This window comes from Oratosquilla oratoria, chromosome 12 (assembly GCF_046742065.1).
Source record: "Oratosquilla oratoria isolate Oo_2021 chromosome 12, ASM4674206v1, whole genome shotgun sequence".
Classification (NCBI taxonomy): Eukaryota; Metazoa; Arthropoda; class Malacostraca; order Stomatopoda; family Squillidae; genus Oratosquilla; species Oratosquilla oratoria.
The window spans coordinates 46,592,460-46,619,142 of NC_134788.1; the positions used below are offsets into that span (position 1 = coordinate 46,592,460).

The following is a 26,683-nucleotide window of genomic DNA, read 5'->3' on the forward strand; positions in this document are numbered from 1 at the left end:
TACTTGATTAGTGCTAAATTCGCACAACAGTTGCTGGAGAGAAGGGGGAGGGAAAATATCAAGAAGTAGTTACTAGAGGCCTTAAGACTTCCAGCAGTTCCATAGAGGGAAAGAAAAGCAATAGCTACAGGGACGGAAAGGACACAAAAGAAAATGTGAAGTAATAGTAGCCTGTCCAAAGCGAACAAAAAGCAGCGCCACTTAAACGACGCTTAATATATATAAAATGTAAAAAATCATAAAGTATAAAGTATGAAAATATTGAATATAAAATATGAAACCTAGAATAGAAAGCAGAAATACGAAAACAGATGAAATACATATAGAAAACCTACATCTTCGCCCTAATGTAACGTTTGCTTACATATAACTTCATAGCTCGATGAGAACTTCTTTGCACTCCTTCATAAAAGATCTTGTTTTCGTGGCTGTGCTTTGTACAGGCTAAACAAGTGTGCTTACATCTTGAATTCGTAAGTGCAATAATTTAATGATAAGATAGCTTAGAGCATGCGTAGTGTGCTGGCCGTTGCTATATTTCAATTCCCGATTGGCTTTGCATTTGGTATTCAGAGCAGAGGTAAACTTGTGGGTAATTATCAAAATGTTTGTCAGTCCTGCACCTGCAGTTACCTGTATAATCGGCTAGCTCTTATCATTATGAGTACATAATACTCCATATATAAGTACGGCAAACTAATGGTAACATCGGTGGCTACTGAAAAAAGGATGGGCAAACATCTTTATTTATATGTATCCAGGTCTCACGGCGGCAGTTCTTATCTTTATCATTGGCTAGTTCATATCATTGATTATTTTGAACCTCATATAGAAGTATTGTAAATTGAAACTGGCAAACATCTTTGTATATTATAAAGAGTTTCACTGACCTCATGGCTGCAATTCATAACTGTATCATTCTGAGTATTTTGAGCTGTATGTATAAGTACCAGGAATTGATATTTAAATCAGTAGCAATTTGAAATATAAATGGAGATTGGCAAGCATCTTTATATTTAACATGTGAATCCTGTTTGTTTACATTTTTCTTACATTCTCATTAGGAGGTGGGTCTCCATCTTGTCTTCCTCAGTCCAAAAGTAAAGAATTCATGAAGTTCATTCTGAATCCAGTGTGCACTAATTGTTCTTGGGAAGTAAAATCCTAATATTCACTCCACAAATCCACATTTTATTTATTACAGGTCATTGTATTATAGTATGTGTGATTATACCAGTTTATTTTTAGAAGTGCACATCTAAGTAATATAGCAATAGAAAAATATAAATTTTATAAGTTATAATACATCAATGTAATATATGTTTTTCTTGATGGAAATTAATAACAAAAAACCTTGCTAAAAGCAAATACAATACCAGAGATGCTCAAGATGCCATGTTATCATCTGTCCAGTCCCATCAATGTCAGTTTGATGATGATAACTATAACATGTACTGAGTTTTCTCCCACTCCAAGTGACATCATATATTTGAAACAGCTCTATGGAGGTGAGTTTCATGCTTTTCTTGAAGCTATGAAGCTCCTCTACACCCTGCATTATGTTGGATGCCAAAACTTGCTGTCAACATCCCTAACAATGACGACCCTAATGACCTCTAGCATTACAGCTATCACATTATTAAATGCATGTTAGGTTAGACCATGCTAACATATTTCAATTTCTTTGACTTCCTCGTCTATCATTAGTGTATTGCTTGTGGCAACTTTCTGTTATTGATTTCCAGCAAGAAAAACATATTATGTTGATGTATTATATTAGGCAAACTTGATATTTAATTTTCTATTGCTATATTTTTGAGGTGTGGATTTCCAATAATTTACCATTATACCTTCCCATATGTAATCTTAGATAGTGGGTGCTGGTCATGTGACCTATTGACTGCTTACCTAGTTGTATTTACCTAGTTGTAATATACGGAAGGTGAGCTATGCTTGTGGTGACCCGTCTTTGTATCTCTCCGCATCAAGTTTTATCTTAAAATCTTGTATAGTGTTAGCACATACTGTTTTGTTGTCTAATTTGTTTCATGTATTTATCGCTCTGTGTGGGAAACTGTTCCTTTCAAGTTTTTTCTATAACTATCCTTTTTCAATTTTTTACCGTGTCCTCTTGTTTTACCGTTGTCCCACATTAATAGGTCGTTCCTGTCTAAAACTTCCATTCCTTTCATTATTCTGTAGATAGTTAGCAAATCTCCTCTTTCTCTTCTTTGTTCCAGAGTTGGTAGGTTCAATTTGGATAGTCTTTGCTCATATGTTAGTTCGGCGAGTGTCGGTGCTAGTTTTGTTGTCGCTCTTTGTAATCTTTCTAGTTTCTTAATATTCTTTCTGGTACTGGGTGTCCAAAGTGATGCTGCGTATTCAAGTTTTGGTCTTATTAGTGTAGTAACTATTTTCCTTATCATTTCTTCGTCCATATAGGTAAATGCCACTTTGATTGCTCTCAATAAGTTGTAGGTTTCTCCGAACATCTTGTTTATATGCTTATCTGGTTTCATGTCCTTTCCAATCATCACTCCAAGATCTTTTTCATAGTTTTATTTATTTTTTCTTCCCCAATTCTGTAATCTTTTGATATTCTATTTTTACTCTTTCCAAATTCCATTATGCTGCATTTCTTAATATTGAATTTTACTTCCCATTTTTGAGTCCAATTCCATATTGTGTCCAGATCTTGTTGCAATGAGTTGTAGTCCTCTTCCGTTTTTACCTTCTTAAGTAATTTTGCATCATCTGCAAAAAAAATTATATAGCACTCCACATGAGTGATTTAATGATAAATAGATATGTTGCCATATTGGAAGACAACCATTAGTGAGAAAGATCTACTGATGCTGATAATATCCTGTGTTTCATATGTAAGAGGCCATTACAAAGGTAAAAATAATTTCAAAATATCAGGTAACAAATCTTCATTGTTGTTAGATTAGGTCTTTGTCAACGAGTACAAGTTTGTTAATTTTTTGTACCTGTCAATGGGTAATTTAATTTGATTATATGAGTGTCCTTTTTCTGGGGAAGCATTAATCCAAAAAAGTTCTGAAATAAAACAAGTTTACATATTCTATCTTGGACCATGCCCTCTATTATATGATAACCTGCAAAATATGTATGAGGGCATGACAACCATTGCTACATACATAGGGGCTGCCCCATCTGTTATAAAACTGTAAATTGCAACCATGTTGAATGGTATCATTCCTGATGTATCTATATTACATTGTGATCACCAGAAACATGGGAAGTTATATAAAACTTGGCAAAATGGTTCTCACCTTAAATTTGAAGATTTCCCCAGAACTACTCAGTGCATGCAATTTTGTTCTTTCTTTCCAGCTCTTCTCAGGGCTGCAGTCTGTTTTACCTGTATCTCAGGACACTGAGTTCCTCATTTTTTCCACTGGTTGGTGAAAACAGAGGGGATGCAGCTTATAACTACACAAAATTAACTGTAACTACAGTTCTCCATCAATCTCTTCTTGCTCGTGATTTGTCTTCCAATATGGATCAAACAAACCTAAATAATTATTCTATTACTTTTTTTTGACTAGTGTTTGGCCCAGAAGTGCTAGAACTGATTCCATTGAAGTTGAAGAATTTTCTTCAACTGAGTATTCACTGTACATATCTCGATATGAAGATGTCACTCAAATCACTGCTTGAAGATGATTGAAATATATGTTGCTCAGTCTCATTGTTTTCAATAGATCTTAGTATTGTGGGGTTATTCATTATTAGTGTCCAACAGTTCACACATAACAGTGAGTATTTTTTTTCAAACTTCCATCAACTTTTCAATAAGCACATCAGTCACTTTTCTAAGGATTATTGTTATGTGCTTCTTATGTGTTTTAGTATTGTCTTGGCAGTATTTCAAGTGCTGAACCATTCTGTTTTACTGAAAAGGCCTAATAGTCAAGATTTAGATATCAGTATGGGTAGTTTCTATAAATCTATAATTAAAAAATATACAATAAGATGACATATTTAGAATACAGTTATAGACTATATTTTAATTCTTGATATTCTTTGAGGTTCATTAGAAAACCATATCAACCACACACTTCTTGCTGAACGTGTACTAACATGTAGATCTAAACTACAGCTATCTGTGCTGATTCTGTACAAGTGGAAACATGTTGCAAAAATTGCCAGCTCGTTCAGTACTTGTATGAATTGAGAATTTGTAAATACATGGTGTTTACTTTTAAGTTAATTACAAGAAAATTATCAAGATAAATGATCTTTATATGGCTATTTGTAATAGCGTAGAGATTTTTTTTATTAGAAGGAAGGGTAGTGAGTGGTGGGATGAGGAAGCAAAGAAATGTTGAAGAAAAGAAGCAGGCATTCATAGATTGGCTGCAAATTAGGACGAGGGAACCGTATGAGAGGTACAAAGTAAAGAGAAAGGAAGTTAAGCATAAGATAAAGGAAGCAAAGAGGAGAGCAGATGTGAAATAGGGTAAGAGTATGACAGAAAATTTTGAAAGCAATAAAATGATGTTTTGGAAGGAAATTAAAAGAGAAAAAGAAGGCGAATCAAGTAGAGAGGAAAAGGTAAAAGGTGCTGATGGAGAGATGATAATGGAAGAGAAGGCAGTGAGAGGAAGGTGGGCAGAGTATTTTAGTGAGTTGCTAAATGTGTAGGAGGATAGGGAGGGAAAAGTAATTGCAGTGGGAAGCGCTAAGAAAATGAGAGTGATGAGTGAGGAAAATGGAGGAGAAATAGGGAAGGATGAGGTGAAAGCAGCTGTTAAGATGATGAGAGCAGGTAAGGCACCTGGTCTGGATGGATGCCATGCAGAATGTCTGAAAAAAGGAGGTACAGTGATGGTGGACTGGCTGGTGAGGCTGTTTAATGTTTGTTTGAGAGAGGGTAGAGTGCCGGAGGACTGGAGGTGCCTGTATAGTTCCTCTTTACAAGGGAAAGGGGGACAAGTGTGAGTGTAGTAGTTTCAGAGGGATCAGCTTGTTGAGTGTAGTTGGGAAGGCGTATGGGAGGGTCTTGATCGAGAGGATTGGGAGAGGAACAGAGGGAGTGATTGGTGAGGAACAGTGTGGGTTTAGGACAGGTAGGGGTTGTGTAGATCAGATCTTTGTGTAAGACAGATATGTGAGAAAGCTGTAGGAAAAGGTAAGGATGTTTTCTGGGCTTTTATGGATCTGGAAAAGGCTTATGACAGGGTAGATAGAAAGGCACTGTGGGAGGCACTGCAGATATATGGGATAGAAGGAAAGCTGTTAAGAGCAGTCAAGAGTGTTTACGAGAGTAGTAGAGCTTGTGTTAGGATTAGAAATGGAGAGAGTGAATGGTTTGAGGTAAAGGTGGGACTTTGTCAGGGATGTGTTATGTCACCCTGGCTGTTCAATCTTTACATGGATGGGGTGGTGCTAGAGGTGAATGCAAGGGTAGTGGGTCAGGGGTTGGAGATGATTGAAGAAAATGGAGAAAAGTGGGAGGTGAGCCAGTTGTTTGCTGACGACACTGCACTTGTAGCAGGATCAGAGGAGGGATTGAGGAAGTTAGTGACAGAGTTTGAGAAGGTGTGTGAAAGAAGGAAGCTGAAGATAAATGTGGGTAAAAGTAAGGTGATGAGATGTACAAGGGGAGAGAGTGACAGCAGGCTGGAGGTGAGCATTAAGGGTGAAAGACTGGAGGAAGTGTATAGTTTTAGATATTTGGGTGCGAATGTAGCAGGAAAGGGAGGAGTCGGGGTGGAGGTAGAATGTAGATTGAGAGAAGCGGCTAAATGCCTTGGTGGATTGAAAAGTGTAATGAGAAATAGACATCTGGGAATGGATGCTAAGAGGAGGTTATATGAAGGAGTGATTGTACCAACAGAATTGTACGGGGCAGAAACATGGAACATGAGAGAGGAAGAGAGAAGGAGTTTGAATGTGCTTGAGATGAAATGTCTGAGAAGTATGATAAGGGTTACTAGGCTGGATAGAGTAAGAAATGAGGAGGTGAGGAGGAATAAAGGGGTGGAAAGGGAACTGGGAGATAGGGTTGATGAAAGGATATTAGGATGGTTTGGACACATGGAAAGAATGAGTGAAGAAAGATTAGTAAAAGAAGTATGGAAGGAGTGAATATGAGGGGGCGTCCTAGGATGAGATGGATGGATGGGGTGAAAGGGGCATTACAAAAGAGAGGAATGTCTGTGGAGGAAGGATGGGAGAGGACAGAAGATAGGGGTGAATGGAGAGGGGTTGTGTATAGATGATGCTATGATGCATGAGGGAGAGTGAGGAAGTATGTATGAAAAAAAAAAATTGATGCAGCCCGAAGGGATTTCTTCCCGTCTTCTCCTTTTCTGCATGAGGGGACGGAGAGGGGGGTGGTCGACGAATTTATGAAGTGGCCTTGCTGTGGATGTGCTATGTCTTGCAACACTGCTTTCTGATCCAGGGTAGTGGACAAGATGCAGGGATGACCTGTCATGTAGGAGGTGCCAAGATAAGAGGGAGAGAAGAAGGTGAAGGGGAGTGGAGTGTGATAGAGATGGAATGGGTGGGAGTGGTTTTTATGTGTATGTTTTTTAGCTACCTCCCTTGTAAGGGGGAAAAAGCCTTTGGTATATGCATGTACATAGTAAATTGTAGGTTTTTCCAACTATTTTGTTTACATACTTGTCTGGTGACATGTCTTTGCTATTACTCCTAGGTCCACTGTCTAAGTGTCTGATTCGTCTACTTCTTTCAAAACCTAACCTTACATCTATGTCCTTAGTAGAGAACAATTTCGGACAAAATTTCACTTGATAATTACACGACAACTTCACCCAATTGATATGTGATCCCTCTGATGATCACCTACCCTAAGCAACAAAGTGTTTTTGTTTGCACTCCCTCAACCCCTTTCCTGCCTGTTAAGGGGAATAGTTGGGGTGGGAGACTCACTAGATATTGAAGGATAATATCTGCCTATTATATTTTCAATGTATGTCTGTTTCTTTCAGTTATGGTCATGTATTTCTATTAATTTTACAGAATGCACTGACATACCTCTTAAGGGGAATAGTTGGGGTGTGAGACTAATCTAGCTACGCACAAGAAACAGAGAGATTGGCGTATGTGTTCGCATCCATGTGTAAATCTACCAACTCCCCCTTTGTGTTATATTGCAAAACCCCATCTCTCTTCTGAGGTCAACCCCTAGTCATCACAATCTCTCCCTAAACTATCCCTCTAATGGAATCCTGAACTGGGGGTTGGGAATTTTTCTCATTCTCTTAATACTAACGGCCCTATTTTATGTCTCTGTCTGAATGCGTCCTAGTGACATCACAGATGGATCGAGCTACATCACACTCGCTTACAGCGCTCTCTAGAAGAAATGCAATTAAATGAAAATAATATTCCTTTAAAAATACCTGGCCTTACACGGCCCTACGCCCTCCTGGAAGAAAAAATCCGCAACACCACATGAAGGATTCTATCTGAATTGGTCCAAATATCCTGCAATAACTCCATCCTGTCATCTGAGAGTGACCACCCTTTTGGTTGATTGGTGAGGTACTCTCCACTCAGCACACTGTAGGTGTGCAAATGACAGGTGACCCTTGGGTACACCAACTTACTGTGGATACCTCCATGGGTTCTTCCACCAGTTTTTGTATTCCCAGGATGCTCTTCAATGTTCGATGCATCTGTTCTACCACACCGTTTGGTTGTGGGTGGTATGGGGTGGTGTAGAGTAGGGTTATTTGCTGCTCTTCACACATCTTCTTGAAGGTTGTGTTGGTCAATTCTGCTCCGTTGTCTGACAAGATGCTCTCTGGGATGTCATAGTCTGCAAAGAACTGAGTTAGGGAGTGCAGTATGTGTTGGTGGTGTTTTGTTCTTAATGGGAAGAATCTAACGACCCTACTGTAGATGTACCTCCTTCTAAGTAACTGTCTAACTCCTGTCATGTGGAGCTCTCCCTCTGTTTATCTTTGAGAGTCGTTTAAATGCAGTTGGTGTCTCTGTTTCTCCAACTGCCTTCTGTTCGCTTGTAAAACCTGCCTCTTCTCCCTCTCCCGGGTTATAGCTCCACTCAATTTTATTTTCCAGTTTTGCTTAATTACCTTTAATTGTGTAGTTCTAACAAAACTATACACCTTAACACATTACTCCCCCTACAGTCTCATGTGCTATTTCTATAGTTTTATTTGTGAACTGCCTGATGACATTACTGATAATCCACAGGATGCACAAGTTTTGTCTCAGTCGACACACAGATAAGTGGACTTGAGGTTGGTTAATGGCGTAAATCCCACCGCTACCACCAAAAACGTGGTGCCGTTGGCGTTTGATTGATTGTCATCCAATAAATATAAGGTTGTAATTAATAAGTATTATTATCTTTCAATTGATGAATGGAAGGGCAAGATGTCTATAACGCCTCTACAGAATAGTGTTTAACCAAGAGCACCTCCAATGAGAAAAATCAAATATACCTATATAAGGGTGACTTGGGAATTATGGTTTTAAACCTAATGACTTAAAAGGTATCACTGCCACCACCCAAGTTGATTATATGTGTATATATGATCTGTAATGGAAGCTGCTCTTCATTAAACCATATTTTATTCCATTCTCCTCCTTTGTGATGTTCAATAGTGGTGTCCAAGTTGGGTAATGAAAGAATATAGTTTTCTCTGATTAAATTGCAGCAAATTATATGTGGATTCTATTCAATACTCATTAACTTGTATCAAACGTAGTAATAAAATATATGTGGATCTTAGATTAAAAGTAATTTCAAAGTAGTGAAAAAATATATATGTGGTTCTTCTTCAATAGTCATTAAATTGTAATAAACACAGTAAGAAAATATATGTGGGTCTTTCAACAATTATGATACTCAAGATATGTAGGTCCTGTTTAAAACAACTACAGTGACTCAACTGACTTAGATTTAATAGCCTGAACAGCTTATGACATAAGCTACCACTTTATTAGATCTTATCTATTTATTATTTTTTTGCTTAAATAATAACACAAGTACACCACTTACCAGCAGGGTTGCGGAGTCGGATGGTATAAGGTCCTACTCCGACTCCAACTCCTAGAATTCCTAGGATGCCAACTCTGACTCCGACTCACTCCGACACCCGACTCCGACTCCCGACTCCTTAACTCCTTGACCCCTGTGTGGAAATCTATTCTGCAGATCCATATACCAGCCTCCCAACCTATTCAGCAAGTAATTTATAAATATTTTTCATGTATATTATTTTTTTCATGAAACATTCACTTGTATGATAAATATACACTCACCTGACTTTATATATATATGCACACAAGCATGTATATTCGTATAAACATATATTAAATATATAATGGTATTATTTATGCTCATGATTATCTACCAGCTTATGAACACTTTCAAATCTGTCATGGCAGAGTAGCCTCTACAATCTATATAATTTATTTTTCCTTTGTGCCACACCCCTCCCCCCCCAAAAAAAAAAAAAAAATCATCTGTTATTTCCATTGTCTATTCTCATAAACCTTCTATTACAATATTAGGAAGAAAATGTGACAAATAATGATCATCATAGCTTATCACGCCAGACAGACAGCCATTCAAGTGTTCTTTGGTTAATTTTGACTGGGTCAATGTTGTCGAAATTGGTTGAAAGTGGGCACGAGCTTAGGATATGGTCAATGTTCTGTTCAGTTTCTCCGGACTCACAGGATGGGTCGGTTTTGAGGCCCCATCTAACCAGATTGTCACCAGTTCTGGCGACTCTGGATCTTGCTCTATTTAGTGTGGACCATTCACGTCTTGGTAGCAGTGCCCCATTTGAGAACTCTTCACTGGGTCCTTGCACTGTACTGTTAGGGAGAGTTGTGCTGTCAGACTCCTTCAACTGTTTTATTCTGTAATTGTGGGGCAACATACCAGGTGGTATCTCCTCCACGGTGGCAAAGCTCTTTCGCGACTTGAGTCTACTTGGGGGAGGCACATGTGATTGTAGTGGGTGCCTCGTGTCTGAGGTTTGTTTACCCTTTTCGACTTTTGCTAAAGCGCGTCGTCGAATATCTGGGGATGCTATGCCTGTGATTCTGTACAGGATGTTGATGGGCGTGGGGCGAAGTGTTCCTGTGATGATTCTGCAGGTTTCGTTCAGTACTGGGTCTATTTTCTTTGTGTGGGGTGATCTGTTCCACACCGGAGCACAGTATTCTGCTGGTGCATAGCACAGTGCTAAGGCAGATGTTCTGAGTGTGCGTGCATTTGCGCCCAACTTTGTTCCCACTAGTTTTTTGAGCTGGGAGTTACAGGAGCTTACTTCCCCTCTGAGTTTTTGGATGTGGGTGGCAAACGAGAGGGTCCTGTCCAGGGTTACCCCTAGGTATGCTGGATAGTGGTGGTGTTCTAGCTCCTTTCCACACCATTGCACTTTAAGCTTTCGATTAGCTTCTCTATTTTTTAGGTGAAATGCACACACTTGGGTTTTGGATGGGTTTGGGTTGAGAGACAAAGAATATACCTCCCTGTACAAAGAAGACCCTTTTAGCCAAGAGACCATTGCATGGGGAGAAACAGTTATATCTCTAATTAGCCAAGAAAAACAACAAAAATGGCACGAAACCATTGAAAACACGGCTATTACCCACAATAGTAAAAAAGCATGGACAACTATCCACAAACTAAATACTGAAAATAGACTACCACAGAGATTGGCGGCGGTAACCTCCAATCAGGTTGCTCACCAGCTAATTGTAAACGGCCGACCAAACAACAAAGAATGGCGGCAAAAGAAGAGACAGAGGCAGCTTTATCTAATGGAAATGACATCTTCCAGCCTTTCACCATAGAAGAACTTATAGAAGAAATAAAGCAACTCAAGTCCAACAAAGCTGCATGCGTAGACAGAATACCAAATGAATTCATTAAAAACCTTGGACCTATTGCACATCAGTGGCTTCTGTCCTATTTCAACTCATGCCTGAGAATGCAGAAAATACCTAAGAAGACAAGAACCAAAATTGTGGCTCTCTTAAAACCCAATAAGGACCCTAATCACCCCAAAAGCTATAGACCCATATCACTACTATGTACAACCTACAAACTATACAAGAGACTCATATGAAATAGAATATCCACTGCTGTCGATAGCTTTCTCACTCCTGACCAAGCTGGGTTCAGGCCAGGTCATTCATGTTGTGGACAGGTCCTTAACCTAACTCAGTTCATTGAAGATGGGTTCGAACTGCGGCAAATTACTGGGACAGTGTTTGTAGACCTAACAGCAGCATACGACAGTGTGAACCACAAAGGCCTGTTGCTGAAACTTGCCAACATGCTTCAGAAGAAGACCATAGTTAATGTTATAAGAAGCCTTCTGGAAAACTGCAGATTCTATGTCGAAATAAATGGCATCAAAAGCAGATGGCGGACACAAAAGAACGGTCTACCTCAGGGATCAGTCCTGGTACCTCTGCTCTTTAACATCTATACAAACGACCAACCCTCCTTCCCCAACATCCGCAGATTCATCTATGTGGATGACTTATGCCTAGCCACACAGGCCACCACCTTCCAAGAGGTCAAGACACGAGTATCAGCCAACCTCGAGCTCATGGGGCAGTACTATGATAAACAAATCATGATGAGGAAAGGTTAATGGAGGGTGCCCTACCTAGTACTTACTGCAAAATTAATTTCACCATGTTATCATAAAACCCAGGAATCAGTTCAGGAAAGAGAGACAACCTTCCCCTGTGCACACTGTTCATAGCTGCTGTTGTTCCTCTCCTTTTCAGTCATCACCAAATGCTGTGACATATGTTCTAATGTCATTCCTATCTGGCCTCTGAGACTGGTCAAAGTTTATCTCAGGGCATTATCCCAGCATGACATAGCTCCTACAAAACAGTAAACCACACAAAAACACTTCCATTGACTTACATACATGAAGACATATGTGGATAGTGCATATGTAGTGGATATATACTTTTGTCTACACTGTCATGTACATGTGTACATGATGGAGTTTTAGATGTTAACATAATTTGAATTAATTAGACTGTCAACAAAGGTAAAGTAGCTAGTTTAAATTATTTAAAGATAAAAATCATCACTGTCACTTGACAGTCGACAAATTATTCAAGAATTTGAATTAATCATTATATTTATTGAATATTTATTAAGAATAGAAATACATTCCACTGGCTAGAACTACCATAGTATAGAATGAATGAAGCATTAATACAAACTACATTCTGGAAACTTGTATAAATGGTATATATCCTTATTTATGTTGAAGTAGAAGCATTGTAGTATAGTACAAAATATGATATATATACAGTATATATATAGTTTCACTCTCCTTACAGGAAACAATTACAAATACATGACCACAGACACTTTTACCCAGACTGACAACGATAGCTTGTCAGTATTGTGTATTTTTCTTTTTTTTTATTGTTGATGGATTGTTTTTTTTTTCCATCTGGAGAGACCACTTAGTGTACATATACACTGCACACACTATTACCTCCAAAAATATAAGCAAAACCATGCAAAAACTGCTAAATTGTGCAACTGGTAAAAACCAAACAGGGAAATCATGTTAAATAAAATAATTTTTTTGGACTGGGGGTACGCGACACCTGGGGGGGTGAATTTGGTCAAGATATGGCATTTTTCAAAACTGTGTTCAAAATGTTCGTATACCACTTAGAAATAAATCCCGACAAATAATTTTCCAGCCGCGCGCAATTTAAAGGTCCTGGGTGAGGATCAAAGGGACAGATTTAAAGGCGCAACCCACACTAGAAGGAGGCGTGCCACTTAGGACCTTCAGGCGCAGCGAATAACATTGAAATTTGATTGAATTTACACTCGCCCAGTGTATCAACGGCCAATACGATTGTGGAGGGGAAGGGAGGAAGGTGGAGGGAGAATATTTCGCCAACTTTGTGCGAAACTAAGCGTTAGTTACCGGCTAGCTCTGAAAAGGGAAGTACACATGTCTCATGAGCTCTCATTGCAATCTATTACTTTAGCTAGTACATATTACTCTTTAGTACAGTCATCAAAAAGAACAAAAGAACATCACAATGACAAAAAACAGTAGTTAAAGATGGCAAGCAGTCAAAGACGACTAAAGATCTCACCACCTCTCACTCCACCACCGCCCTCACCTGCACCTCTGTGACGGTGACAGAGGTAAAGGACAACATTAGACTAAACAATTCAAAGAGGAAGATTAAATCCAAAGAAGAAAGCAAGAGGAAAAAGATCAAGGCTATACAGGAAGAAGAAAGAAGAAGGGACATCATATGATGCTGGAGGGGGTGCCCTACCAACATAGATTGGCGAGGGGAATCTGATGAGGAAAGAGAAGGCGCCCACTACTGGAAAATAAACCTCTTTCCAATGATTTAGATACCCTGAAGACCCCCAGCAGAGAGGTTTCATATGAAGAAACCGCCAAAGGTGCAAAAAAGCAAATTATATGATGTTGTCATCTGTGCGTCGTCACTACTGTATGCCATACTTATACTTTAGTTTTTCAGTATTTAAAGTACTTATAATTAAAATATGTTGATAATTTTTACTGTACTTATTATATAATAAGAATTAAGCCATGAAAACATCAGTCAAATTGGTGAAACTATAAGCAAGTTACAGATATATTCATATTTCAAGTTGCCATATCTCCGTTCGATATTTTTCTACTTTTTTTTAATCATAAAAAATCTAATATACATTAGATTTAGATGAAACTTACAGGGAATATTACTTTTAGTAACTGCTAGGGCCGATCGTTCGAATATTTTGAATAGGATCAAAGAGTTCGGAGTAATAATGGAAACAAGAGCAAAAAAATTGTATTTTTCACGATTTTTGCCAGCCATTAAAATTGAAATGCCTGTATGCAAAAGTATAAAGGAAATTGTTCAATTACTCAATGACCGGCCCTAGGTGTGCCTACTGACTAATCATAGCCAAAATATAAAACAAATTGGTCCACGTATTATGGTGCTGTGCACTTTTAAATGTCGCTACTGGTATACGTACATGTGTACATACATCATTCTGCTTCACCTAAAATGTAGGCAATATGGATACCTATTTACCTGAGAAGTTTCAGCTCTTTACTCTAAACATTTTAGAAAATGACCTCCAGGTGTCGCGTACCCCCTTAAGGAGTCGGAGTCGGATAAAAAATTCCAACTCCGACTCTGACTCCTAGTACTCTTAGAAATCCGACTCTGACTTCCAGCTAAAACCTCTGACTCTCTCCGACTCCGACTCTGCAACCCTGCTTACCAGTATATCTCAAACAATATAACTTGCATCACTTATTTGAGTCAGATGAGTAACATGAACTGAATAAATCTTCCTAGAGTGGATCATATTTAGATTCAGGTATTATGAGTCCAAACATGGAATGTCATGGAGTTGTATCAAAATATGACTGCTGTGGCCAGCTAGACCATTCCCCACTTCTAAACATTATGACATGAGAGAAAAACTAGAACAAAATTTGAGTAATTCTCGTGATTGTGGGGTGGGTATGCATGTAGATTTTGGGTGATTTTCAGCATATTTCTAAAGAAAAATTAGAATGCAATATATCATAGTACCATCTCTGTTAGTGTTACAACCTATTTGATGTTAGATAATGGCAAGTGCAAAGGGTGTGTTTAGGTACAAAGGGACTTGAGTATGAAATGGCCTGTATATGAAACATCCACTATCCTATTGCAGTGTGTTACAAATTTTCAAAGAGTTTAGGTATCAACCTTACAAATACAATTTTGTTTTTTCCAGGATGAGGTTACTTATCACCATTTCTTTGGAAGAGCTATCCGTGGATTCCATGTGTGTCATGCAATAATAAGGATCCAGTGTGACATCTTTGGCACAGCTATATCATGAGTCATCTTAGATATCATGTAATGACCCAAACTATAGAGAATCCTTTCCAATGTGACCTGTGTGATTCTGTTTTCTCAAAAAGGGATGGACTTACAAGACATATGAGGACCCACACAGGAGAGAAGCCTTTCCAGTGTAACCTTTGTGATTCTGCTTTCTCACAAAAGGGTCATCTCACAGGACATATGAGGACCCACACAGGAGAGAAGCCTTTCCAGTGCAATCTTTGTGATTCTGCTTTCTCAAGTAAAAGTAATCTCACACAGCATATCAGGATCCACACAGGAGAGAAGCCTTTCGAGTGTGACCTTTGTAACTCTGCTTTCCCACTAAAGAGTAAGCTCACAACACATATGAGGACCCACACTGGAGAGAAGCCTTTCCAGTGTAACCTTTGTGATTCTGCTTTCTCAGAAAAGGGTTCTCTCACAAAACATATGAGGACCCACACAGGAGAGAAGCCTTTCCAGTGCAATCTTTGTGATTCTGCTTTCTCAGACAAGAGTAGTCTCACAATACATATGAGGACCCACACAGGAGAGAAGCCTTTCGAGTGTGACCTTTGTAACTCTGCTTTCTCACTAAAGAGTAAGCTCACAATACATATGAGGACCCACACTGGAGAGAAGCCTTTCCAGTGTAACCTTTGTGATTCTGCTTTCTCAGAAAAGGGTAATCTCACAAAACATATGAGGACCCACACTGGAGAGAAGCCTTTCCAGTGCAATCTTTGTGATTCTGCTTTCTCACGAACGGGTAGTCTCACAATGCATATGAGGACCCACACAGGAGAGAAGCCTTTCCAGTGTGACCTTTGTGATTCTGCTTTCTTACACAAGGGTCATCTCACAGAGCATATGAGGACCCACACGGGAGAGAAGCCTTTCCAGTGTAATCTTTGTGATTCTGCTTTCTCACGAACGGGTGGTCTCACAATGCATATGAGGACCCACACAGGAGAGAAGCCTTTCCAGTGTGATCTTTGTGATTCTGCTTTCTTACACAAGGGTCATCTCACAGAGCATATGAGGACCCACACAGGAGAGAAGCCTTTCCAGTGCAAGCTTTGTGATTCTGCTTTCTCAAACAAGAGTAGTCTCACAATACATATGAGGACCCACACAAGAGAGAAGCCTTTCCAGTGTGTCCTATGCAATTCAGCTTTCTCACAGAAGAGTAATCTCACAATGCACATGAGGACCCACACAGGAGAGAAGCCTTACCAGTGTATTTTTTGTGATTCTGCTTTCTCACAAAAAGTTAGTCTCACAATACATATGAGGACCCACACAGGAGAGAAGCCTTTCCAGTGTGACTTTTGTGATTCTGCTTTCTCACACAAGAGTAATCTCACAAAGCATATGAGGAACCACACAAGAGAGAAGCCCTTCCATTGTGACATGTGCAATTCTGCTTTTTCAAAAAAGGGTGATCTCACACAGCATATGAGGACCCACACAGGAGGGAAGCCTTCCTAGAGTGTGACCTGTTGGAATCAGCCTTCTTAACAAGGATTATCTCTCACAGCATATGAAGGTCCTCACAAGAGAGGAGCCTTTCCAGTGTGACCTGTGTGGTCCTGCTTTCTCACTAAGGGCTATCTCACAAAACATATGAGACCCATCCAGCATGACCTATGCAATGCAGCTTCTTTCTTACAAAAGAATCGCCTCAAATGTTAGGTGATGACCCACACAGGAGAGTATTCTTTCCAGTGTGACCTGTATGATTCTGCATTCTCACATAAGAGGACTAAATTGGCACATGGTGGCTCACACTGGTTAGAAACCATTCCCATGTGATCTGTGCAGTGAACAGTGTTCCCTCTAAGCTGTGCACCTGTGTGTGCACACATGTTTTACTAGTGCACAAAGGAAAAATGTGTACATGGAAGGTGTTCAAGATGAAATTGAAATGTTTTAATCAAATAGATTAAATGTATAATTCCATAATGAATTCAAAATAAAAGAGGTGAGTTTAAGAATCTGGCGATGTCTCCTGAAATGTAAGTGTACAATTTCATTATTTCACATATATTTAAGAGATTGTTTGTACTGTGTTTGGTTGTTACTCATCATGATTGCTTGTTCAGTCAAGTGAAATAAATCGAGAAGCATGTAATGAATTTTACCCCCTCACATTAAATAAATCTGATGGCCTGATAACTCCAAATTCTTTATACAATCCTTTTTTATGTAAGAAATTCTATTTGGAAAAGAAAAAATCAGTAGTGTTTCCTACTGAGACATACAATTAAAAGATAACAGCATGAGAGAAGTAGACATGAAAAAAAGGCTACTGAAAGAGCTTTGGATAAGTAGAAATACTAAGATAAGCACAACGTTAAAACAAAGCCAAAGCAAAGCTCATAAATTAGAAATTATAAGGGAAAAGGAAGCTGTTGGAAAGGCCCATCTTGACTCTCTGCCCGACTTTAATTGAAAGGAAGACAAAATAAGGCGACATGTCAAATTGAAAGGAAGCAAATACAAACTGCTAGCTGCAAGTGAATAGTTGGATGAAATATTGAAACCTGCTACACCCAATTACAGGACAGGTTCCCTGAGGATAAGGTACAAGAATGGTCATGGTTTGATCTCTCCTATTTCACATTATGATTTCTCATTTGGTAGTGAACATGTTAATGCCCTTTGTCTTGAATATCACAATTTTCTTGCTGATACTGTAGAAATTATAATTTAGTAATTTCAATTTTTTGTGCACAAAGATGAAATCAAAATTTATATCAAATTTTACACAAATGGTAGTACTTGGTCTTCAGAATGAACAGTTCACAGACTAGGTAAAGGAGATGGAGATTGGAGGAGCCTTCCTTGCGTTTAGTGCAGACTTTGAGACTTGGCTTCGGAGGATTTTTCAATTGTAACCATCCAGCACCTTATAAGGTGGTCCCTCTTGTGGGTGTCACTGTTGGCCCGCACAGGCAGCCTTGCTCCAGGAACCATTTCATTTGGTCCCTCACTGGTGAACATGCTAGCATGGGTGGGCCTCTTCCCTTAAGTAAGGAGGACCTGGGCTGAACCCCACCTCTAGCCTCATTTGCTAGGTCATAGGAACACGCAAGCCCCCAACCCCACCCCACCACCACAACAAGGTGGTTCCCATCAGGGGAGCACAACTAGGCAAATGTGAGACCAAAAAAAAAATGTGGGCTAGGTGAAATGTGGGTGTATGCTCCGACTGGCCCTTGTAGGAAGAAAAGGCCCAACAGGTACACTGGTTGGAAAGTAGCTCATGTTTGAGTTGATCTAGACACTGTGTATTCACAATATGAAAAAGATGGCATCAACACTCTCCAGATTGACATACAAAGGTTGGATAAACTTGAACTACTAGTCCTGGAACAAAGAAGAGAAAGAGGAGATCTACTAACCATCTACAGAATCACGAAAGGGATGTAAGTCCTTGATAGAGATGATTTACTAAAGTGGGATAATAGAAAAACAAGAGGGCATGAAAAAAATTAAAAAGGATAGTTACAGAAGAGATCTGAAAAAGAATAGCTTCCCACACAGTGTGGTAGATATCTGGAACAAATTGAATGAGGAAACCGTGCAAAAACTATACAAGAATTTAAGATCAAACTGGATGCTGAAAGATAAAAGTGGATCACTAAGAGCATGGCTTGCCTCCCATAAAATACAACTAGGTAAATACATTATATCAACTTCATAAATATAGTGGATATTCTGATAATGGTAAACTAGTCATTATGATGGTGGGTGCTCTGACCCATTCATATTGTTTCACTACAATGTAAACAAACATACGGTTGCCAGATCAAGTCTTTGACACAAGCCACTATCTAACCAGTACACAGGATATAATTGCTGATGATAAAGTATCTGTACTATTATAATGTTCTTGTATAAAGTACTCATATGGGAAGCATCCATTTGAAAAGCATTAATGTGGGAAATGCTCAAATGAAATCAAAGCTCGCTGAGCATTCATCTTTACATTGATTAATGTTAATAGGTAGGGACACCTTCTAAACCGAGATAATGATAATATCAAATAAAGGATTTCGGGAGGGAAGAGGGCTGGAGATACCATCCCAGAAACCTGGTACAGGGGATCCTAAGAAGACCTCTCCTTTAGAGATTTTGCTTTTGTTAGTGGATTTGACCATAAAGTACACTTTATGATGTTCAAAACCATTGGAGAAGTCTTCTTAGGATGCTCTATACTAGGTTTCTGGGATGTCGCCAGCCCTCTTCCCTCCTGGAATCGCACCATGTATCTCTTGACTTTGGACCTGGCCACCTTCAACATTTCACTTATTTCTTTAGTTCCTTGGCCTGCCTTCTGTAATCCAATGACTCGGGCAATTATATCTTTAGTTAATTCCTTTGTAAGGGTCATGGTAATGATACAGACCATAGGGAAATAAAGAAAACTAGTGTGAATAAAGGCAAGGTCCTGAAGAGAAGGGTTACCTGTAAATGCTTTTCCCACGGCAGTGTGGGAGCAACTGGCTGGGTTCTCCCTCATGTCCCACTCTGTATCTGGCAGGGGGCTGCCAGATACATTCTATCTACATAATTTCATCTCGGACCGAGATTCTCGGATAAAACCTTCTTATTTTCGTCATGAATAAGTGTCCACAAAGAGTAGGGGTCACATACTTTTGATGAGTACTTTATGTAATGCCAATCTAAATGACCTGTACCTTGAAAATATTAAAGCATCAGTTCTCACAAAGGATTACAAAGGAGGAGCATGCTGACAGGAGACCTTTTGGTCCATAACTAGGTCGGATGCAAAAAAAATATCATAATAAAAATGATAATGATATCAATAAAAATGAAATAGGTAAAGTTAAATAATAAATATAAGTAGTGAACAATAAATGATAAGCAAATAATATAGAATAAATGGCAAGCATTACAGCATCCTGTTTAGGTGTTTATCTAAATGAATCTTCCTCAAAGATCATGTGATGACCCACACAGGAGAAAGCCTTCCCACTGTGTCCTTTGTGATTCTGCTTTCTCACAAAAGGATGGTCTCACACAACATATGATGACCCACACAGGAGAGAACCTTTCCACTGTGACTTGTGTGATTCATTTTTTTTCACAAAAGGGATCTCTCAAAACATATGAGGACCCACACAGGAGAAAAGCCATTCCATTGTGGTCTGTGCAATAAAGCTTTTGCACAAAAGTATTACCTCAAAAATTATGTAATGATCTGCATAGTAGGGAAGACTTACCATTGTGTCCTGTGTGATTCTGCTTTCTCAAAAAAGTTGCCTCACAGAGTAATGAGTATATGAAGACTCACACATGAGAGAAGCCTTTCCAGTTTGACCTGTGCAACTCTGCTTTCTCAAATAAGGACTCGCAAAGCATATGAGGCACCACACCAGAGAGAAGCCTTTTTAGTGTGACCCATGCAATTCCGCTTTCTCAGCATATGAGGACCCACACAGGAAAGAAACATTTCCAATGTGACCTTTGCAATTCTTACAAAAGGGTTATTTCACACAGCATATAATGGCCCACACAGAAGAGATACCTTTCCAATGTGACCTGTGCAATGCAGCTTTCTCACAAAATCACCTCAAATTTCACGTGATGACCCACACTGAAGAGAAACTATTCCAATGTGGCCTGTGCAACAAAGCTTCCACACAAAAGTGTTTCCTAAAAAAATCACATGGTTACTCAGACAGGAGAGAAGCCTTTCCAGTGTGACCTGTGTGATTCTGTTTTCTCAAAAAGGGTTCTCTCACACAGCATGGAAGGACCCACAAAGGAGGAAAAGCCTTTCCAGCGTGCCCTGTGTGATTCTGTTTTCTCACAAATTGGTTCTCACACAGTATGTGAGGACCCACACAGGAGAGAAGCCTTTCCAGTGTGACCTTTGTGATTCTGCTTTCTCAGAAAAGGGTAATCTCACACAGCAGAGAAGCCTTTCCAATGTGACCTGTGCAATTCTGCTTTCACCTGAAAGTATCCTACAATGTCCCACTTGATGTTGTCTAGTTCTTCCATTAAACTATCCAGCCTGTAGTCTTCTGAGAGAGTTGTTACGTTGTAGTATAGATCTTCATTTTCTTCATGTTGTTTAATGTCCAAGACTTGGATCTGCTTGGACAGTGCTTACTCACATTCGGTGGCACACTGCCCGTAAGCACACACCATATATCATTCTGCTGAAAAGGACCACAGATAGTGGTCGAAATATACAGAATTTCTGTCCATCTTATTCTCCGACAGTGGGTCAGTAAGTCTTATAGGAACATAAGAATAAAAGAGACTGCAAGAGACCATAAGGCCTACACTAGGCAGCTCCGCATCCATCACCACTTGTCATCCCCATCCATAAAGTTGTCTGATCGTTTCTTAAGACAACTGATAGTTTCAGCGCTTACTACATGGTTACTAAGTCTATTCCATTCGTCGACCACCCTATTAGTAAACCGATTCTTGCCTATTTCCTTCTTAAATCTAAATTTGTCCTGTTTAAATCCATTACTGCGAGTCCTGCCCTGTTGTTTTAATATGATGACCTTGTTTGTATCATCCTTGTTAAAGCCTTTGATCCACTTGAACACCTCTATTGGATCACCCCGCACTCTGCGGCTCTCCAGAGAGTGTAACTTAAGGTGCCTAAGCCTTTCTTCGTAAGGCAAATTTCTGAGTCCATGTATCATTTTGGTCATTCTTCTCTATACTGATTCTAGTGAATTGATGTCCATTCTGTAGGACGGGTACCAAAACTGTACCGCATATTCAAGGATGGGTCTAACTATCGCTAGATAGAGTTTGATAATTACCTCTGCAATTCTATTCGTTACCGTTCTAGCAATGAAACCTAATGCTCTGTTATCTTTATCCCTGGCGCTAATACACTGTTTCCTGGTTTTAAGGTCTGCACTCACTAGAACTCCCAAGTCTCTCTCGCACTCGGTTTTCTCTAAAAGCGTGTTATCTAAGCTGTGTCTATTTTCGGGGTTGTGTAGCCCCACGTTTAACACGCTACATTTGGAGATATTGAAGTCCATTTGCCATTTCACCGACCAAGTGAACAATTTGTTAAGATCATCCTGCAGAATCTCTGCGTCGTCTCCTGACCTAATTTGGCGCTCTATATCAGTGTTGTCCGCAAACTTACTAACATCACAATCTATCCCATCGCCTAAGTCGTTTATGCACATAATGAACAACAAGGGACCCAAAACCGAGCCCTGGGGGACCCCACTAGTAACATTGCCCCACCTAGATTTGACTCTATTTATGGTGACCCGCATTTTCTACTAGTAATCCAAACTCTAACCCATTCTAACACTTTTCCTCCTATGCCATGGGCTTTGATTTTATTTAGTAGCCTTTGGTGTGCCACCTTGCCGAACGCTTTGCGAAAGTCAAGGTAAATAACTAAATAACATCGTAGTTATCATTGTTATCTGACGCCTTATATACTTTAGTGTAAAAGGATAGATGATTAGTCACACATGACTTACCCTTGGAGAAACCATGCTGTGTATCACGAATTAAATTATGCCTTGCGATGTGTTCTCCGAGTCATTTATTATTATTGATTCAAGCATTGTTCCTATAGCCGATGTCAAACTGATTGGCCTGTAATTGCATATAGACGATCTATCTCCCCTCTTAAAAACAGGAACAGCATTTGCCTGCCTTCAAGCAGTAGGCACAAAACCAGTGTCTACCGATTTATTAAATATTTCAGTTAACTGGTCGCAGATTTCAAATTTACACTCAGCGGTGGCGCCAGGAATTTTTAGTTGGGGAGGCTAAGGGGGGGCTGAGCAAATTTTTGGGGTGGATTATAGTACTATAATTTCTCTTAGCGGCAATCCGAAAAGCGTAGTCCAAGGTCCGCCATGGGGAGCTCTGCTAGGATTTTTTGTTAGGGGCTGAGGAGGGACTCGACATGTTGACGAGGGGGTGGTCTCAGAAAATAAACTCAGATGATGATCATTCACGAAATGAACATGGGAGGCATACCATGCTGTTTTGATCCCAGTAAAAAAAAAAAAAAGTTGAATTTCTAATCTCATTTATCTATTGTTCGAGTGAGGTATATCGAGTTTCCAAACCCACTGCTGGAGGTCTATCATTATCACTTCACCGAGCTGCTATTCCAGTTAGGTTGCACAAAATTACACGGTACTTTGGGCAGGATTGTAATCAAAACCCCCTCTGTATGCTCTGCATGCTGTGACTAGGGTTTCTTGAGCTGGATTCTTGTCTATGAATGGGGTATTATTGTCTGTCAATCATCAAATTGTGTAATTGGGTAAGGAAGGAAATCAAGTGTATATTTTTACCGTGACCAATTCATCATGCAGTACATGCCATGGGAAATTCAGGGCCAATGTGGAAATTCAAAAGCTTCTTATATAATATTGTGGGCCCTGGCATCTAATCACCCTTTTAACCCACGTAGCATATACGTCTGTGTAAATTGCTTCATGAAACATTACTTGAAGTAGGCTATATTTCTTCAGTTGTCGAATAAACAAAAATTGAATTAAAAACAAAAACAAAAAGGTTTTACAGTTTGTAAAACATTTATATGAATGAAAATGAAATTCCTATATAGCTGAACAAATACTTTTGAAACATAAGCACTTCCCTAGAAACTATTGACATATTTCGATAACAAAAATGTAATCCTCTTGCTAAACTTAATTACAAGTTGTTCCTTAAGAATAGTTTTAAAAACAGATAGAAATTCATGTTTTCTTCATTCAGTGTCCTCCATATGAAAACGCCAGTAAATCCTTGATGTTTTGACATTTCATGGATTTCAACCATAAACAGATAAAGTTAAAAGAGAAACTCACGATGATATATCTCAGGAAATACATAGTTCCACCTATTTTAAAATGGTACGCCTATTCCTATGGCTGGCAGCAAATGCATCGATAATCATATCCCTGTCTAATATCTTTACTCTTTGGGAAATGATGTTTAATACTCCAAGATTACTGGTACGTTTGTCACCGCTACTGTTACACAAGCAGGTTTTCAGTTGCTTTAGGCACGAAAAGCTTCTTTCACATGATGCTGAGTTAACTGGAAGAGTAACATTAATACGCACTAGTTTTGACAAATCTATGAATGCATCTTTGTACGGTTGGAGCATGATGGCAAGTTGAATAGGTGTGTCCACTTCCATTCCTTGCTCCTGCTTTCTGGCAATCGACCTTCTTAGTTGGTGCAGCTCTCCACCCCGTAATCTGCAGCCATTCCTGATAGTTTTTCCTTGTTCAAAAAGGTTGGATGATTGGGGTTGAGGGCAGATACTCCAATAAGTACCTGACATGCATCGCCGGAAAACCTTCTTCTCAACTCACAGAGAAACTTGTCTATCACGGAGTAGTAAATACGTCTCTTGGTAACATCGGAGTCATTCGAATCATCATCTTGTCCTATGCCGGATGTTATGACAAACTCATCCAAGTATCGCGGGGCTGCCCTTTGCCTCTGACGTGAAAGTTGTCTGCCAATCCCTACACTCTATCACACTTCTTCAGCATGATTTCGTAGTTGCTCCCAGCTATCTAGAGATTGACAAAAAAAATTCTCACAATGTTTCGCTCAGTGTTAATATCAACACAATTGTCAAAAATCATCTTTTCTATATCTTTAAAGCATTTTTCTCTGCACGTGTTGAACGGTTTTCTCAGAATGTTTCGTTCAGTGCTAATATGAACACTTCAGAATTCATCGTCTTATCTATATTTTTAAAATGTTTTTCTCTAGGTTTTCTCAGAATGTTTCGCTCAGTGTTAATATGAAAAAAATCAAAATTCATCGTCTTTTCTATATTAAAAAAAATTGTCTATATGTGTTTAAGGATTTTCTCAGAATGTTTCGCTCAGTGTTAATATGAACAGAATTGCCAAAAACTATTGTCCTTTTTATATTTCAAAACATTTTTCTCTCTACGTGTTTAAGGATTTTCTCAATGTTTCGTTCAGTGTTAATATGAACTCAATTGTCAGAATGTTTTGCTCAGTGTTAAAATGAACATAATTGTCCAAATTTATCGTATCTTCTATACGAGTATTTTTCATATTTTCTCTACAAGTGTTTAAGGGTTTTCTCAGAATGTTTCGCTCAGTGTTAATATCAACACAATTGTCAAAAATCATCTTTTCTATATCTTTAAATCATTTTTCTCTGCACGTGTTTACGGGATTTCTCAGAATGTTTCGTTCAGTGTTAATATGAACACTTTTCAAAATTCATCGTCTTTTCTATATTTTATAAGGTTTTTCTCTAGGTTTTCTCAGAATGTTTCGCTCACTGTTGATATGAAAATTTTCAACATTCATCGTCTTTTCTATATTAAAAAAAATCTCTACACGTGTTTAAGGATTTTCTCATAATGTTTCGCTCAGTGTTAATATGAACACAATTGTGCAAAATTCATCGTATTTTCTATATTAAAAAAAGATTCCACGTGTTTAAGAATTTTCTCAGAATGTTTCCTTCAGTGTTAATATGAACATAATTGTCAGAATGTTTCGTTCAGTGTTAAAATGAACATAATTGGCCAAATTTATCGTATTATCCATACGAGTGTTTTTCATATTTTCTCTACAAGTGTTTAAGGATATTTTCAGAATGTTTCGCTCAGTGTTAATATCAACACAATTGTCAAAAATCATCTTTTCTATATCTTTCAAGCAGTTTTCTCTCCCCGCGTTTAAGGGATTTCTCAGAATGTTTTGTTCAGTGTTAATATGAACATTTCAAAATTCATCGTCTTTTCTATATATTAAAAAGGTTTCTCTCTGTTTTCTCAGAATGTTTTGTCAAATTTCATTGTATTTTCTATATTTTTAAAACATTTTTCTCTCCACGTGTTCAAGGATTTTCTCAGAATGTTTCGTACAGTGCTAATATGAACACAATTATCAGAATGTTTCGTTTAATATTAAAATGAACGTAATTGTAAAAAATTATCGCATTTTCTATACGAGTATTTTTCATATTTTCTCTACAAGTCTTTAAGGATTTTCTCGGAAGGTTTCGCTCAGTGTTAATAACACAATTGTCAAAAATCATTTTTTTTTTTTTTTGTCTTTAATGCATTTTTTCTCCGCGTGTTTAAGGCTTTTCTCAGAATGTTTCGTTCAGTGTTAATATGAACACTTTTCAAAATTCATCGTCTTTTCTATATTTCTAAAAGGTTTTCTCAGATTGTTTCGCTCAGTGTTGATATGAAAACTATTTTCAAAATTCATCGTCTTTTCTATATTAAAAAATCTCTATTTGTGTTTAAGGATTTTCTCAGAATGTTTCGCTCAGTGTTAACATGAACACAATTGTCAAAATTCATCGTATTTTCTTGATTAAAAAATCTCTTCGCGTGTTTGAGAATTTTCTCAGAATGTTTCGTTCAGTGGTAATATGAACACAATTATCAGAATGTTTCGCTCAGTGTTAAAATGAACATAATTAACAAAATTTATCTTATTATCCATACGAGTATTTTTCATATTATCTCTACAAGTGTTTAAGAATATTTTCAGAATGTTTCGCTCAGTGTTAATATCAACACTATTGTCAAAAATCATCTATTCTATGTCTTTAACGCATTTCTTCTGCACGTGTTTTCTCAGAATGTTTCGTTCAGTGTTAATATGAACACTTCAAAATTCATCGTCTTTTCTATATTTTAATAGGTTTTTCTCTATGTTTTCTCAGAATGTTTCGCTCAGTGTTAACATGAAAACGATTTTCAAAATTCATCGTC

At 38.5% G+C, this 26,683-nt stretch overlaps 1 protein-coding gene across 3 annotated transcripts; it reads left to right on the forward strand.

Annotated features, from left to right (window-relative positions):
* LOC143031653 (uncharacterized) lies at window positions 1-17,066 on the forward strand. Of its 3 annotated transcripts, XM_076195765.1 has the most exons (3): window positions 2,800-2,898; window positions 9,032-9,217; window positions 14,807-17,066. In XM_076195765.1, the coding sequence occupies exon 3, from the start codon at window positions 14,911-14,913 to the stop codon at window positions 16,390-16,392; it is 1,482 nt and encodes a 493-aa protein (XP_076051880.1). In that variant the 5' UTR covers window positions 2,800-2,898; window positions 9,032-9,217; window positions 14,807-14,910; the 3' UTR covers window positions 16,393-17,066. The 3 variants fall into 3 exon arrangements, with proteins under 3 accessions (XP_076051881.1, XP_076051880.1, XP_076051882.1); XM_076195766.1 differs by lacking the exons at window positions 2,800-2,898; window positions 9,032-9,217 and adding an exon at window positions 1-473; XM_076195767.1 differs by lacking the exons at window positions 2,800-2,898; window positions 9,032-9,217 and adding an exon at window positions 14,434-14,543.
* Window positions 17,067-26,683: the final 9,617 nt, after the last annotated feature.